The 15,778-nt window shown below is 45.0% G+C and overlaps 1 protein-coding gene across 2 annotated transcripts in view; it reads right to left on the reverse strand.

Moving 5' to 3' along the window:
• The window catches only part of PRKCA (protein kinase C alpha), a 325,883-nt gene that overhangs the window by 31,738 nt on the left and 278,367 nt on the right, over positions 1-15,778 (reverse strand). For both annotated transcript variants that reach the window (XM_061615579.1, XM_061615578.1), the window contains one exon: positions 11,315-11,422. In XM_061615579.1, coding sequence (XP_061471563.1) covers positions 11,315-11,422 — 108 coding nt within the window. The remainder of the gene's footprint in view (positions 1-11,314; positions 11,423-15,778) is intronic.

Genomic DNA, 15,778 nt, shown 5'->3' on the forward strand with positions numbered 1-15,778 from the left:
TGAATATTCATGCTTAGGATTGCATGGTTAGTTGCAGAGGTTCTGTGTCTTTGGACACGAGCCAAATGAAGAGAATAATTATTTTTCTGCAATTACAAAATGTAAAGAAGGACAGAAGATTGGGGATCGAACATCAGTTGTAAGGAAATGACAGACTTGTTTTTGGATCTAAAATGACAAGAGCACATCTAAAGCATTCACCTGAGCAGCACGCTGCCAAAAGAAACAGTTTCTCATACTCTACAGCAAAATAACTTCCCTGTTAGGTGCATATCTGCTCTCCTGCTGATGGATCAGGTTGAATTGTTAGGAGGAAAAAACTTCCACCTGTATTTCAAAAATGATTACTACATCAGGGAGTAAAGAAGCAGCTTGTTCTTCATTTATGGACAGTATGTCCTAAAAGCACGAGTTAAAGCAGATATTGCTATGGGAGGGGTCTACTCAGGTTGCAAATCATGAAGAATATGCCACCTAGAGGTGCAAGTCAGCATTAAATGAAGTGTGTTCACTTATTTACTAAATTTCTTACCTGCCCTTTACCATAAGGTTCTAGGGCAGAGACTTTTTATGACTGCATGGAAATTAATTTCAAGGGTAAACTTTCAAGGGTGAACATAAGATGAACTTAAATACATAGACAAAAGTGACCATTCAGTTCTATGGAGGGAAACAGTCTTTCTGTATTAATAGGAGAAGGAAGTCATGGTTCAGAAGTGTCTAGTGAACTCTCTAAGGACTTAATGAATTTCGCTAATGTTTCTTAAGGAGGAAACATCTTTTAACTCTCTATGGCTGGCTGGAAAAATATTATTAAGTCACCTGTAACTGTATTTATTTATTTATTTAAAATATTTCTATGCCACCCTTCTACCCTATTAACAGGGCACTCAGGGCAGCTTACAAAAATAAAATCAAACACGTACATAATAAAATTGCAAACAATAAAATCACAAAACATTAAAATAAATAAAAATAAATAAAATACAATTAAAATACATAAAACACTACACACACACACATACACATATATAGGGAGTGGTACTAAAGGGGACTACAAGGGTAAAATTTAATGTAGAAGGCATAAAATCAGTGTCAGGCTCTACCTTCAGTCCCTCCCAAAGGCTCTCCGGAACAAGATCGTTTTCAGAAGTCTCCAGAAAAACATCAGGGAGGGAGCAGATGTTGCAGCGGTGTATTGTCAGTGTGTGCCAGCCCGTGCACCCACCTAGAGCCCAGTAGGAATAGATCCAGCCGAAAGATATCCACAGACACAGTTACTAGTTAAGAGTCTTTTACTGACAGGATTTTCTAATAGAGTTACAAACACGAATACTTTCCTAGCTCTCCTAACACCGAACACCCCTACACCTTCCAGTTTCTCTTTCAAGGTTTTACAGATGTTTTGTTCTTGCACAGCTGCGTGCTGACTTTGGGCACTCTCTGCACAGTGTTAACCCATTCCTATGTCTTTCTGGAAAACCAGACACATACTTCTCAGCAGCCTACAGTTCCCACCTTTTCCATAAAGACATGAATACATACATTTCATTGCTTTTCACATTTACAATTCGTTCTGCAGTTTTATTTAACACAATCTAGGTACAGTGTTTCACCATCATCCATGTACCTGTTTGTTTCCCGGCTTGTTACTGTGCCAATTTGAAACCTTTCAGGAGGTTTTCCCAGATTTGCTCTTTCAGAGCGTCTTAATGTTACCTGAGGCTCTGTTTCCTCTTTGCCTCTCTCATCCACTCCAGCAAGAGGTTGTTCCTCTTCCTCCTGTTTTATCTCATGTTCTGTGTTTACATCATGTTCACTTGCATTGTCTAATTCAACATATTCAATGTTATCCCAATCCTGTTCATTGACTTTTATGCTTCTGCTAAACACTGCCCTGCTCTGATTTGGAATCCAGACACGATAATATGCATTTTGGAATCCCAGCACATTCCCTTTCTGTGCTCTGTGTGCTAGCTTCCCATGCCATTTTCCCTTGGGAACGTGCACCCAGCACTTTGCTCCAAATCTTACAATGTGCTGCAGTTTCGGTTTCTTCCCATTGAGCTTTTCATATGGTGTCATTTGAATTTCCCTATGATACAGCCTGTTTTGGATGTAATTGGCATACAACATGCACTCTCTCCAAAAACGCATTCGGTAACTCAGAATCCCTAAACATGGCTCTAGTTGCATCCTGAAGTGTTCTATTTTTTCTCTCCGCTATCCCATTCTGAAACAGAGAAAACGGTGCAGTGAAATGTTGTTCTATCCCTTTATTTGACAAATACTGCTCTAAAGATTTACCAGTGAACTCTCCCCCCTGGTCAGAGCGTATTCTTTGGATTGTTACACCATGTTGCATTTCAAACTTTTTCACAAACTGTTTCAGTTTCCCCTCTGCTTCATCTTTTGCATGTAACAGATATATGGTGCAAAACCTGGTATAGTCATCTACAATCACCAGAAAATACTTGGCACCACCTTGTGACCTTTGAAACGGTCCTGCAAGATCAACATGAATCATTTGATATGGTGCGTTTGTGCTACTCTCTGCCTCCTTACATATGGGAGCAACTGTGGCTTTGGTTTGATTACATACATCACATTCCACATACTGATTACACTCTTTCAGTGTCACATCCACACTGTTACTGGGTGTTTTCATGATAGTACCAAAACTAGCGTGTCTTGGTTTCCTATGCCATTGATGTATGCATCTGTCATGAGGCTTCTTGTTTGCACTCACAGTAGCACATCCTTGCATGTAAAACAGTGAATTCCTAAGATACCCCTTCATACAGAGTTTGTCCCCTCTCTGTATCTCACACGTTCCTTGTCTAAACGTGACAACATATCCCACTGCGTTCAGTTTCTTAACAGACAAGACATTACATTCTAAGCTTGGAACATACAATACATCAGTCATACTGGTGTTTAATACACTTAACTTTATTTTTTTCTTCATTCGGACAAGACTTCCATTTTTTGAAGGAAGACTTTTTGCCTCTAAGAGCTTCCTTGACTTTGCTCGTTAACCATGCTGGCATCTTCTTGGCCCTGGCGGTACCTTTTCTGATCTGCGGTATGCACTCCAGTTGAGCTTCTAATATAGTGTTTTTAAACAACTTCCAAGCATTTTCGAGTGATGTGACCCTCTGGACTTTGTTTTTCAGCTTTCTTTTTACCAATCCCCTCATTTTTGTGAAGTTTCCTCTTTTGAAGTCAAATGTGACCGTGTTGGATTTTCTTGGCAATTGGCCAGTTACATGTATGTTTAATTTAATAGCACTGTGGTCACTGCTCCCAATTGGTTCAACAACACTTACATCTCGCACCAGGTCCCGGTCCCCACTGAGGATTAAGTCCAGGGTTGCCGTCCCTCTGGTCGGTTCCATGACCAACTGGTCTAGGGAATAGTCATTTAGAATATCTAGAAACTTTGCTTCTTTGCCATGACTGGAACACATATGCAGCCAGTCTATGTCCGGGTAGTTGAAGTCACCCATTACTACCACATTTCCTAGTTTGGATGCTTCCTCAATTTCATATCTCATCTCAAGGTCTCCCTGAGCATTTTGATCAGGGGGACGATAGATCGTTCCCAGTATTAAGTCCCTCCTGGGGCACGGTATCACCACCCACAACGATTCTGTGGAGGAGTCTGCCTCTTTTGGGGTTTCGAGCTTGCTGGATTCAATGCCTTCTTTCACGTATAGAGCGACTCCGCCACCAATACGTCCTTCCCTGTCCTTCCGATATAGTTTATATCCAGGGATAACCGTATCCCACTGGTTTTCTCCATTCCACCAGGTCTCCGTTATGCTCACTATATCAATGCTCTCCTCTAAGACCAAGCACTCCAGTTCTCCCATCTTGGTTCGCAGGCTCCTAGCATTAGCGTACAGGCACTTGTAAGCAGTGTCTCTCTTCAAGTGTCTTTGGCACTTGTGGTTAGGCCTGTGGTAATTTTGCTCTTCTGAATTGATATCCTGTGCCCCTGCTCTCACAATGCCTACTTCTAGGCCTATCCCTTTTAAAATTTCATCATTTCTTTGGTTTTTATCCCAGGGGGGAGGTTTATTCCGAACCGGACCTTTCTCAGCTCCTGTCGGGTTCCCCCCTCAGTCAGTTTAAAAGCTGCTCTGCCACCTTTTTAATTTTAAGTGCCAGCAGTCTGGTTCCATTCTGGTTCAAGTGGAGCCCGTCCCTTTTGTACAGGCCCGGCTTGTCCCAAAATGTTCCGCAGTGCCTAACAAATCCAAACCCTTCCACCCGACACCATCGTCTCATCCACGCATTGAGACTGTGAAGCTGAGCCTGTCTGGCTGGTCCTGCGCGTGGAACCGGTAGCATTTCAGAGAAAGCCACCTTGGAGGTCCTGGCTTTCAGCATCCTACCTAGCAACCTAAATTTTGCTTCCAGGACCTCACGGCTGCATTTCCCCATGTCGTTGGTGCCAACGTGCACCACGACCACTGACTACTTCCCAGCACTGTCTACTAAACTATCTAAATGACGGGCGATATCCGCAACCTTCGCACCAGGCAGGCAAAACACCTTGCGGTCTACATGCCCAACACACACCCCACTGTTTATGTTCCTAATGATCGAATCACCCACTACAAGGATCCCTCCACCCCCTGGAGATATATCCTCGGCACGAGAGGATAGCTGCTCATCCCCCAAGGAATGGGTCCCTTCTAAGGGATCGTTTCCCTCTTCCTCAGCTGGATGCTCTCCTTCCCCGAGACCATCGTTGTCCATGAAGATTCAGGACAGACAAAAGGAAGTACTTCTTTACTCAGCGCATAGTTAAACTATGGAATTTGCTCCCACAAGATGCAGTAATGGCCACCAGCTTGGACGGCTTTAAAAGAAGATTAGACAAATTCATGGAGGATAGGGCTATCAATGGCTACTAGCCATGATGGCTGTGCTCTGCCACCCTAGTCAGAGGCAGCATGCTTCTGAAAACCAGTTGCCGGAAGCCTCAGGAGGGGAGAGTGTTCTTGCACTCGGGTCCTGCTTGCGGGCTTCCCCCAGGCACCTGGTTGGCCACTGTGAGAACAGGATGCTGGACTAGATGGGCCACTGGCCTGATCCAGCAGGCTCTTCTTATGTTCTTATGTTCTTAACTTTACAGTACCCCTCCCCAATACCTGTCTGTGCGTGCCATCCGCAAGCACAACATCTTCTTAATAATAATAATAATAATAATAATAAATAATATTTAATTTGTGTGTCACCTATCTGGCAGATAGCCACTCTAGGCGACGTACATTAAAATGGGATAAAATACAATAATATCAAATGCAGTCACATTAATCTCAATAAATAAAATACTGGACAGTCATCAGTACATTTATAAAAACATTTACATATACAGCATATAATAGATAACAAAATCATGGAGATTAACCCATCCCAAAGATCTCAAAGGCCTGTTGAAATAGCCACGTCTTCAGGGCCTTGCGGAATACATCCAGGGAAGGGGCATGTCGGAGATCAAACGGGAGGGAGTTCCAGAGAGTGGGGGCCACCACAGAAAAAGCCCTCTCCCTAGTACCCACCAACCTAGCTGTTTTGGTTGGTGGGATTGAGAGAAGGCCTTGCGTGGCTGATCTGGTCGGGCGGCATAATTGGTGGCGGTGGAGGCGCTCTTTCAGATAAACTGGGCTGAAACCGTACAGGGTTTTAAAGGCTAATACCAACACCTTGAATCGGGCCTGGAAAACAACCGGCAGCCAGTGTAGATCAAATAACACCGGCGTAATGTGATCACGGCGGCGGCTGTTGGTAAGTAAGCGCGCTGCTGCATTCTGTATAAGTTGCAATTTCCGGGTCGTTTTCAAGGGTAACCCCATGTAGAGCGCATTACAGTAGTCCAATTGAGAGGTGACCAGGGCATGTATTACGAGTGGGAGCTGTTGAACAGGGAGGAAGGGTTGTAGCCTACGTATAAGGTGTAACTGATACCAAGCTGCCCGGCTCACGGCCGAAATCTGAGCCTCCATGGACAGCTTGGAATCAAGAATGACCCCAAGGCTACGGACCTGGTCCTGTAGCGGCAGCCTCATCCCGCCAAACACCAGGTCAACATCTCCCAACCTTCCCTTGTCTCCCACAAGTAGTACCTCGGTCTTGTCAGGGTTCAGCTTCAGCCTGTTCCTGCGCATCCATCCACTCACGGATTCCAGGCACTTGGATACGGTCTCCACAGCCCTCTCCGGTGAAGATTTGAATGAGAGACAGAGCTGAGTGTCATCCGCATATTGGTAGCACTGCAGCCCAAATCTCCTGATGATCGCTCCCAGCGGCTTTACATAGACGTTAAATAGCATGGGAGAGAGGATAGAACCCTGTGGCACACCACAATTGAGAGGCCAAGGGTCTGAAACCTCATCACCCAATGCTACCTGTTGACGCCTATCGGAGAGAAAGGAATGGAACCACCGTAAAACTGTGCCTCCCAATCCCAAACTCTCCAGGCGATCTAAAAGGATACCGTGGTCGACGGTATCAAAAGCCGCTGAGAGATCTAGGAGGACAAGGAAGGTGTATTCTCCCTTATCCAATGCCCTCCTCATATCATCTACCAGAGCGACCAAGGCTGTTTCAGTTCCATGTCCAGTCCTGAAACCTGATTGGTATGGATCTAGATAATCCGTTTCATCCAAGTGTGTCTGCAGCTGATTAGCCACCACTCGCTCAATGACCTTGCCCAAGAATGGTAGATTCGAAATTGGGCGAAAGTTGTTTAATATTTGGGGATCCAAGGAGGACTTCTTTAAGATGGGCTTTATAATAGCCTCCTTGAGGACTAGTGGCATAACACCCTCTTGCAAGGATGCATTGACCATTGCCTTGATCCCCTCGCCCAATCTCTCTTTGCAGCTCATGAGGAGCCACGATGGGCAAGGATCAAGTAGACAAGTGGTAGGCCTTACAGATGAGAGCACCTTGTCCACATCCTCAGAAGGAAGAGGCCGAAATCGATCCCATTTGACCGGTTTGCAACTGGCCAACTCTAGCTCACTCACTGTATCCACGGCGCACGGAATCGAGCTCCTCAGGTGCTCGATTTTATCATCAAAGTGCTTTGCCAGATTGTCACAGGAGGCCTTGGACTGTTCCAAGGGTTCCTGAGCAACTGGACCGACCAGGCTTTGGACCACCTGGAACAACCTCCTGGGACAGCACTCTGCTGATGCAATGGAGGCAGCAAAGAATTCCCTCTTTGCTGCCCTTACTGCCACCTGGTAGGCAGCTATTGCTGCTCTAACCCGTGTCCGAGCATCTTCGGAGCGCGACTTCCGCCACCGGCACTCTAGTCGTCTCACCTCCTGTCTCAAAGTACGCAACCGTGGTGTGTACCATGGTGCTACTTGAGTTCTGTTCAGGGGGAGAGGACGTTTCAGAGCCACTCGGTCTAACGCCCCGGCGATCCTCTCGTTCCACTCCATCACCAGGGCTTCGACCGGGCGACCTTCAGCAGGTTCCAATTCCCCAAGCGCCGTCAGGAAACCATCTGGATCCATCAGGCACCTGGGGCGGACCATTCTAATAGGACCTTTACCCCTGCGGAGGGCGTGTGGCATCGAGAGATCCATCTTTACCAGATAGTGGTCTGACCATGACACGGGGGTAGAAGAAATAACCCCTAATTTCAGCTCACTACCCTCCCCCCCGGGACAAATATAAGGTCAGGAGTATGACCGGCTACATGAGTGGGCTCAATATTACTAAGGCGCAGTTCCCAGGAAGCCATGGTTTCCAGGAAATCCCGAGGGGCTCCGATGAGAGTGGTCTCGGTGTGTATGTTAAAGTCACCCAGAACTAACAGCTCCGGAGACAACATTCGCACATCCAAGATCACCTCCAGCACCTCGGCCAGGGAGTCTGCCGTGCAGCGGGGTGGGCGGTACACGAGCAGGATCCCTAAACTGCCCTTCGAGCCCAACCTCCAATACATACAATCAACAAAGTTAGTCCCACGAAGGGGAGGTCTGGCAAAGATCAATGACTCTCGATAAATAACTGCCACTCCCCCTCCCCGCCTTCCCACCCTCGGCTGCTGTGCATAACGGAAACCTCTTTAGTGGGAAGTGTAGTTTGGAACAAAGTTATGTCCTTCACCATACTGTGGGTAGCGCCTGAGTCAACAACCCATACAGTATTGTCTCTGTCTTTGCTGCTTTTAGTTCTGCAGTTGTCAGCACTCACCAGCTGCACACACGACGGCTTCCTGCCTCATCCTTTCCGCTTCGCTTCACAGTCTCTTTGTAGATGAGTAGTAGCACCACAGAAGTAACAGGCTTTTAGTCCAAATGATCTTGCTTCTGTGTCTTTGAAGTTTGGCTTTCTGCATTCTCTTTTCTCATTTCTCTCCCTTCCTTCAGCTGTTTCCTTCCGTCTCTCCCACTCTTGGAGCAGCTTGCCCGAGACATATTCGACTGTCAGACCATCATCTGGCATAGCTTCCAACGAGCTCACTATCGGATCCCAAGACGAATTTAATGAAGAGAGTATGATGTACACTTGCTGCAACTGTGTGTGCTCCACATGCCTTTCTTGCAGCTCTGCAAACAGCTTCTTTATTTCCAATAGATGGGCAGACATAGTCCTGTCCTCAGTTAGCTTCATCTGATATAGTCTACGTGCTACGTGAATTTTGCTGCTTTCTGTTTGTCTCACATGCACTTCAATGCAGTCCATATAAGCCTAGCCGTCGGCTTATCTTGAATAAACAGCAATTGAGAGTCATCCACAGCCAAGATGATTAACGCCTTCGCTTTCTCATCCATTCGAATCCACGGAGCTGGTTGCGGATCCGCCGGTGGGTTGGTCACAATCACCTGCCATAAATCTTCCTTAATAAGGAACGCTTGCATCCTTAGACGCCAACTGGAATAGTTTCGTTCAGTGAGCCTTTCCAAAGGCATCCTGGCTGAAAGTGAAACTGCCATGCTTCTGAACACTGCTTAACACTATTCCTTCTCCGATTTCCACGAATAAGCACTCTTCCTCGGCTCTCTGCTGCTGGGTAGCTTGAGCAGCTTGGCTGGGTTGCTTGGCCCCTCTAGGCTGGGTTGCTTTGGGCCGCTAGTCTGGGCAGTCTGGGCCCATAACCCATTGCAGCGGTGTATTGTCAGCGTGTGCCAGCCCGTGCACCCACCTAGAGCCCAGTAGGAATAGATCCAGCCGAAAGATATCCACAGACACAGTTACTAGTTAAGAGTCTTTTACTGACAGGATTTTCTAATAGAGTTACAAACATGAATACTTTCCTAGCTCTCCTAACACCGAACACCCCCACACCTTGCAGTTTCTCTTTCAAGGTTTTATAGATGTTTTGTTCTTGCACAGCTGTGTGCTGACTTTGGGCACTCTCTGCACAGTGTTAACCCATTCCTATGTCTTTCTGGAAAACCAGACACATACTTCTCAGCAGCCTACAGCAGAGTGGACTTCTTGTTATAGGGTGTTCCAAAGCTTGGGGGCCACAGCTGAAAAAGCTCTCACCCATGTGCCTGTCAGTCTAACGTCTTTCACTCCAGGCATGCAGAGGAGACCAGAGGCAGATGATCTTAAATCTCAGGCAGGTACATATGGGAGTAAACAGATCCTTGGGTACATTGGTCCAAGGCTGTTTAGGGCTTTAAAGGTCAGATCCAGCACTTTGAATTGGGCCTGGAAACAAATTGGGAGCCAGTGGAGTCGATAAAGCACAGGGGTGATATGCTCCCTGCGCCATGCTCCAGTTAACATTCTGGCTGCTGCATTTTGAACCAACTGTAATTTCCGAACCGTTTTCAAAGGCAGCCCCACATAGAGTGCGTTACAGTAATCAAGCCTCGATGTCACCAATGCATGTGTCACTGTGCCCAAGTCAACTGCCCCCAGGAACGGACACAGCTGGTAGACCAGTCTGAGTTGGCCAAAAGCACTCCTGGCTATTGCAGCCACCTGATATTCAAGCAGCAGGGCAGGATCCAGGAGGACTCCCAAACTGCAGACCTGCTCCTTCAAGGGGAGTGCAACCCCATCCAGAACAGGTTGCAACCCCGTCCCTGGCGCAGTTTTTCCCTTGACCAGCAGTACTTCTGTCTTGTCTGGATTAAGTTTCAGTTTGTTAGCCCACATCCAGCCCTTCACAGCCTCCAGGCACCGTTTTAGGATGAGCACTCCCTCCCTGCAATCAGGTGGTAGGGAGAGAGAGAAATTTTAGGCAAGTATATAGCACAATAACAGGGCTTAATAAAATGTTTTGTAATATTAGTGGTATCATGATCATTAAAAAAAAGAAAACAAGCAACTCCCTTCTTCAGGGGATCCCCTAAAGCAGACTTCCCCAACCTGGTGCCCTCTAAATGTTGTTGGATTCTCATCTCCCAAAACATCTGTAGTTCAAAACAAGAGGTTAGGTAAGGCTGCTATAAAGTATAATACATTTGTACTAGGAATGAATGAACAAAATGAAACGAAACAAAAGCAAAGCAAACAGCTATATAAAGAGCAGGAAAAATGTAGACCTGAGGGGGAAAGTCAGGGGGGGGAATCATCTTAATAATAATAATAATAATAATAAAATTTAATTTTTGTGTCGCCTATCTGGCCGAAGCCACTCTAGGCGACGTACAAACTAAAATTCAGTAAAATACAATACAATGCAGATAAAATACAATGAAGTCATTAATCACAGCAGCATCTTAAAATACTGCCTAAAATATGTAATATCTTGTAATGGCAGCAAGTTATCCTTTATAGTCTAGTTGCTTAAATGATAGTAAAACCGCTTTACACAGCCAGCAGTATTTTTCCTCAAGAGCCACAGCAAGGTCTGGGCACTCCCTCTATAGTTTCTAGTACCTATGCAATCTAATTTGGCCCTCCTAGGTTCCAAGGAGATGTGGAAGAAAGAACGGGGTCCAGGAGCTTTATATGGCTATGATAAGGAACCTCCAGAAGCAATCAGGTTGCAGTTTCAATTGCAGTGGAAGCAGATTAAATGGGAAACTGAAAGCAGAAACTTATGGGGAAGACAGAAGTTTCAAAATCAAGTGTCCGTGCAATATATTAATTAGTATGAAAAGGCAAGACCACCCTAGCCATGCTGTAACTATCAAGTATAAAACCTTTAGGGATCAGCTGCCAACATGCACGGCACTTCATAACCCTGGTTAACAACGCATCTTAAGATCACTATAGCTTGCTTGCTCATTATTTATTTATTTTATTTGTATCCCACTCTTCCTCTCCCTAAGGAGACCAATACACTCTACAATAAAAACAGTAAAATAGATAATCTTACCCCCTTGCAAATGGACACAGCTTCTTTGGACATTGCTTTGGGGTAAGAAACATTGTGTTCCATTATTGATTGAAAGAGCTCATCTTCATCCTCACCATCAAACGGAGGCTGTTAAAAGAAAGGAAAAATCTAAATGTTTAATAGGCAATTCAGAATAAATGCCAATGCAGAATATTTACTCAAAAGCAGATTAATCTCAAGGAAAAAAGTAAGCTAATTTATTTATTTATAAAAATAGTCCTGTACTGCCATATCATAAAACATCAGGGAAGTATACAACACTCAAACATACAACACTGTTAAAAACAATACAGATAACAACTAAAGTAACTGGCTAATCAAAAAATTAAAAGTTACTTAATTTTGGTCTGTGGGCATAACAAGGTCTTCAAGAGATGCCTGAAAGTCAAAAGCAAGGCCTGGTGAATCTATGCTGCGAAGTGTTCCAGAGCATGGGAGTAGTGGTGCTTCCACTTAGCATAGATCAGCCTTCACCAACTTGCTGCTCTCTAGATATTTTGGACTTCAGCTCCCATCAGCCCCAGCCACCATGGCCAATTGTCAGGGATCATGGGAGTTGTAGCTCAAAACATCTGTGGGGCACCAGGCTGAGGAAAGAAGCTTAGCGTTTATTACCTTTAATAAGTTGAATATCTATGCTGTTAGCTGCTTTGATCACAATTTGATGAAAAGGCGAGATACAAATTTAACAACAAAAATGTGCCAAAGTTAAACCCAAAGTATGGTTTTGTTTCTAGTCTATTGAGCCAAAGACGAGCCAGAAATGTAGCACAGGGAAGGCAAATAGGGCAGCAGACCAGCCTCTATGCCATAGCTCTGCACATAGGCCTTCCTGTTCCTTTCCATGAATGCCACAAAACCCTTCTGTTCATGCTACTTTGGGCATCTGTTTCATAGGTTGGCCACCCAAGAGGGAAAATTTCAAAGGAAGTCTATACATTAGTTTGAAAGAAGAGGTGGTGGTTTCTGTTAGAAATGTTTGATTAGTTCTAGGCTTTATTTTTTTTTGTAATGCTTCCACTTTTAGGCTACATTTGGATAGAGGTGGGCATTTGCTTTGAAAAAGGTTGAGCCGGAGCAGCCCACTCTGGAGAGATTTCAACCCTATCTGAAGTGAATTGGGTCTTTCTGAAAGCAGTCTGAAGCAGGCCTGGCACCAGCAGGCAGCCAGGTTGGGCACTGGCTAAGGAACCCTGTGGCTGGGAGGATGCAGGTCCTGCTCTATGATCCTCACCAGCATAGAGTCATGGGTCATGATTGCAAATTGTGACTGGATGATGGTATGGATCGTGTAGCAGGAGCTCCACTCTCCCAGGCAGCACCACCCCCACATGTGCGCACAGCTGGTGCACGCCTAAATACGCCCAGTCGCCCAACCTCTTGCATCACCGCATCAGCACACTACACGCATGTGCCTGCCATCACCCAAGATGGCTGACATGGCAACCATACGTATTTAAGTGCATGCAGTGAGAGTGGAGGCCTGCTGTGATCTGGTGCCCAAGGGCACACTACCATCTGGTACCGGCCCTGATCTGAAGGGAATTAGGATGTTACTGAAACTTCAGAACTGCTATGGAAATTTGGAGGGATAGAGGCACTAAGTTTAAAACTGATAAATTGCCACCCCACCCCCACCCCCAAGCTTCCTATAAAAGAAAAATGCCAGGCAGAGAGGAGGATGGTGTACTTTGTGACTGGCAGCTCTAGCTTTGAAACAGGCATGATCTTATCAGGGCTCTTTGCTTTTCTGAGGGGCACTGAAATAATATCTCTAAACTGTGCCACTGTTCTCCAGTGCTCTTTGTTACTTCATGCTCTTGGGAGTAGGAATGAAGAATCTGTTGATGAATGTTGATGTCTGTTTATGGCTTATGAATCTACACCTAAGTCTTACAACAATCCAGATTAATCATTCCCTATTTCCCCCCAATCCTTTCTAAAGTCTTTCCTTAAATAATAGTTTAATCTTTATTTACTTATTATTTGATTTATATTCCGCCCTTCCTCCCAGCAGGAGCCCAGGGTGGCAAACAAAAGCACTAAAAACATTTTAAAATATCATAAATCTTGCTATTGTTTGTGTCTGTTTTGTTTTATGTGTTAGTTAAGTCATTTCGATTCACCCTTATACACCTTACCACAATACTGGTTGTAGTTGCATTTGATTTTCAGAGTTTTTTTCAAGGTGTGTGTGTGTGTAAATAATATTGTAATCTGACTCAGTCTCTGTCTTCTTTGGTATGAGAGTGTGTGTATGAGAGCTATGCAAGACTGTTGTACACACACACATAGTCTGCACAAGTACTACATTTTTGTACACTTTCAAATTTCAATAAAGTGTAAAAGATGAAGCAGGAGTGTAGAAAAACTTGAGTTTATTATTATTATTAATGTATTTATTAAATTTATTAGTCACCCATCTGGCTGGCTGTCCAGCCACTCTGGGCGACGTACAAAATAAAAACATACAATACATTAAAACAATAATAATAAAACCTAACCCACCCCAAAAGCCTGCCTGAACAGCCAGGTCTTCAAGGCCCGGCGGAAGCTCATCATAGAGGGGGCATGGCGGAGATCATTTGGGAGGGAATTCCACAAAGTGGGGGCCACAATTGAAAAAGCCCTCTCCCTAGTTCTCACCAGTCTAGCTGTTTTAACTGGTGGGATAGAGAGAAGGCCTTTTGAGGCTGATCTTGTTCAGCAGCATCCCTGATGATGCTGGAGGCGCTCCTTCAGATAGACTGGGCCGAAACTGTATAGGGTTTTAAAGGTCAGAACCAACACCTTGAATTGGGCCCGGTAAACAACCGGTAACCAGTGCAACTCCTTCAGCACTGGAGTGATGTGATCTTGCCGGCGGCTGCCTTTAATCAGGCAAGCCGCCGCATTCTGTACCAGTTGCAGCTTCCGGACCGTTTTCAAGGGTAACCCCACGTAGAGTGCATTACAGTAGTCTAGGCGAGAGGAGACCAGGGCATGTACCACAGATGGGAGCAGATGGTTGGGAAGGTAGGGGCACAGCCTCCGTATCAGCTGGAGTTGATACAGCACCGCCCGGCTCACAGCCGAGACCTGAGCCTCCATGGACAGCTGGGAGTCTAGAATGACCCCCAGATTGCGGACCTGGTCTTTCAGGGGCAATTGTACCCCATTGAGCACCAGGTCAACATCCCCCAACCTTCCCTTGTCTCCCACAAACAGTACCTCGGTTTTGTCAGGGTTCAGCTTCAGCTTATTCCTTCCCATCCAGCCACTCACTGGAGTTTCCCTCCAAAGCAGTTTCTGAGAGGACAGGCAGAACTGGCAAGATCAGTTCTCATCCCCAAATCAAATTTAAAGGCACCTAGATAAAACCACTTGTATCTATCTACCTGAATTTGGCAGGCTTCATCCAGACAGAAGGGTCTACTATGCCTACCAACGTAATCCAATTCTGACAAAAAGTCAACATGTTACAGCTGTTGGTTGATTCCCCATTATAAATCAATGGAGAGATATCCAAAGTATCAGGTTTTCAGACTTAATAAGGAGTGCACTCCCATATAAATAGTCCTTCTGTCTGAAGCACCAAATCAGGATCTGAAGTTTATGTGTGTGCGCATGCGTGCACACCCCAAATTTGGATGACCAAATCATGACTTAATACAAGTCAAGATACAAGTGAACCTTTACCCACATTCAGCCATTTTTCCTTCCTTTGCACAAGCTGGGAAATAAGTCAGGAGGCCACAGTTAGCTATAGCTTCCTGTTACATCCAAACTGGAAAATGTAGTTAGTGCTCTCACATAAGCCAGAATATGAAACGGACTTCCATGGGGTCATATTGTGAATAGTTTGAAAGCTATTAATCTCAGTTTCCTCATATGGACATAGCAGGAAGGTATGGTTAACTGTGGCTTCATTCCTTGTTTCCCTACTCACATGAAGGAAGGGGCAAAGGGACTCTGTGCAAGTGCATGAAGCTTATTCCTACATTGGTTATTGAAACAAGATTTGTTCATCCAAATGAGGCTTCAGTCTGTGTTGCAGTTTTCATATTTGAAAGTGACTAGTAGTTTCCCAGAAACTCCCAAGTATTAGAGGTAAACGATGCAGAACTATAGCAAATGACCATAGTGCTATTAAATTAAACATACATGTAACTGGCCAATTGCCAAGAAAATCCAACACGGTCACATTTGACTTCAAAAGAGGAAACTTCACAAAAATGAGGGGATTGGTAAAAAGAAAGCTGAAAAACAAAGTCCAGAGGGTCACATCACTCGAAAATGCTTGGAAGTTGTTTAAAAACACTATATTAGAAGCTCAACTGGAGTGCATACCGCAGATCAGAAAAGGTACCGCCAGGGCCAAGAAGATGCCAGCATGGTTAACGAGCAAAGTCAAGGAAGCTCTTAGAGGCAAAAAGTCTTCCTTCAAAAAATGGAAGTCTTGTC

Source organism: Rhineura floridana, chromosome 3, assembly GCF_030035675.1.
Source record: "Rhineura floridana isolate rRhiFlo1 chromosome 3, rRhiFlo1.hap2, whole genome shotgun sequence".
NCBI lineage: Eukaryota > Metazoa > Chordata > Lepidosauria > Squamata > Rhineuridae > Rhineura > Rhineura floridana.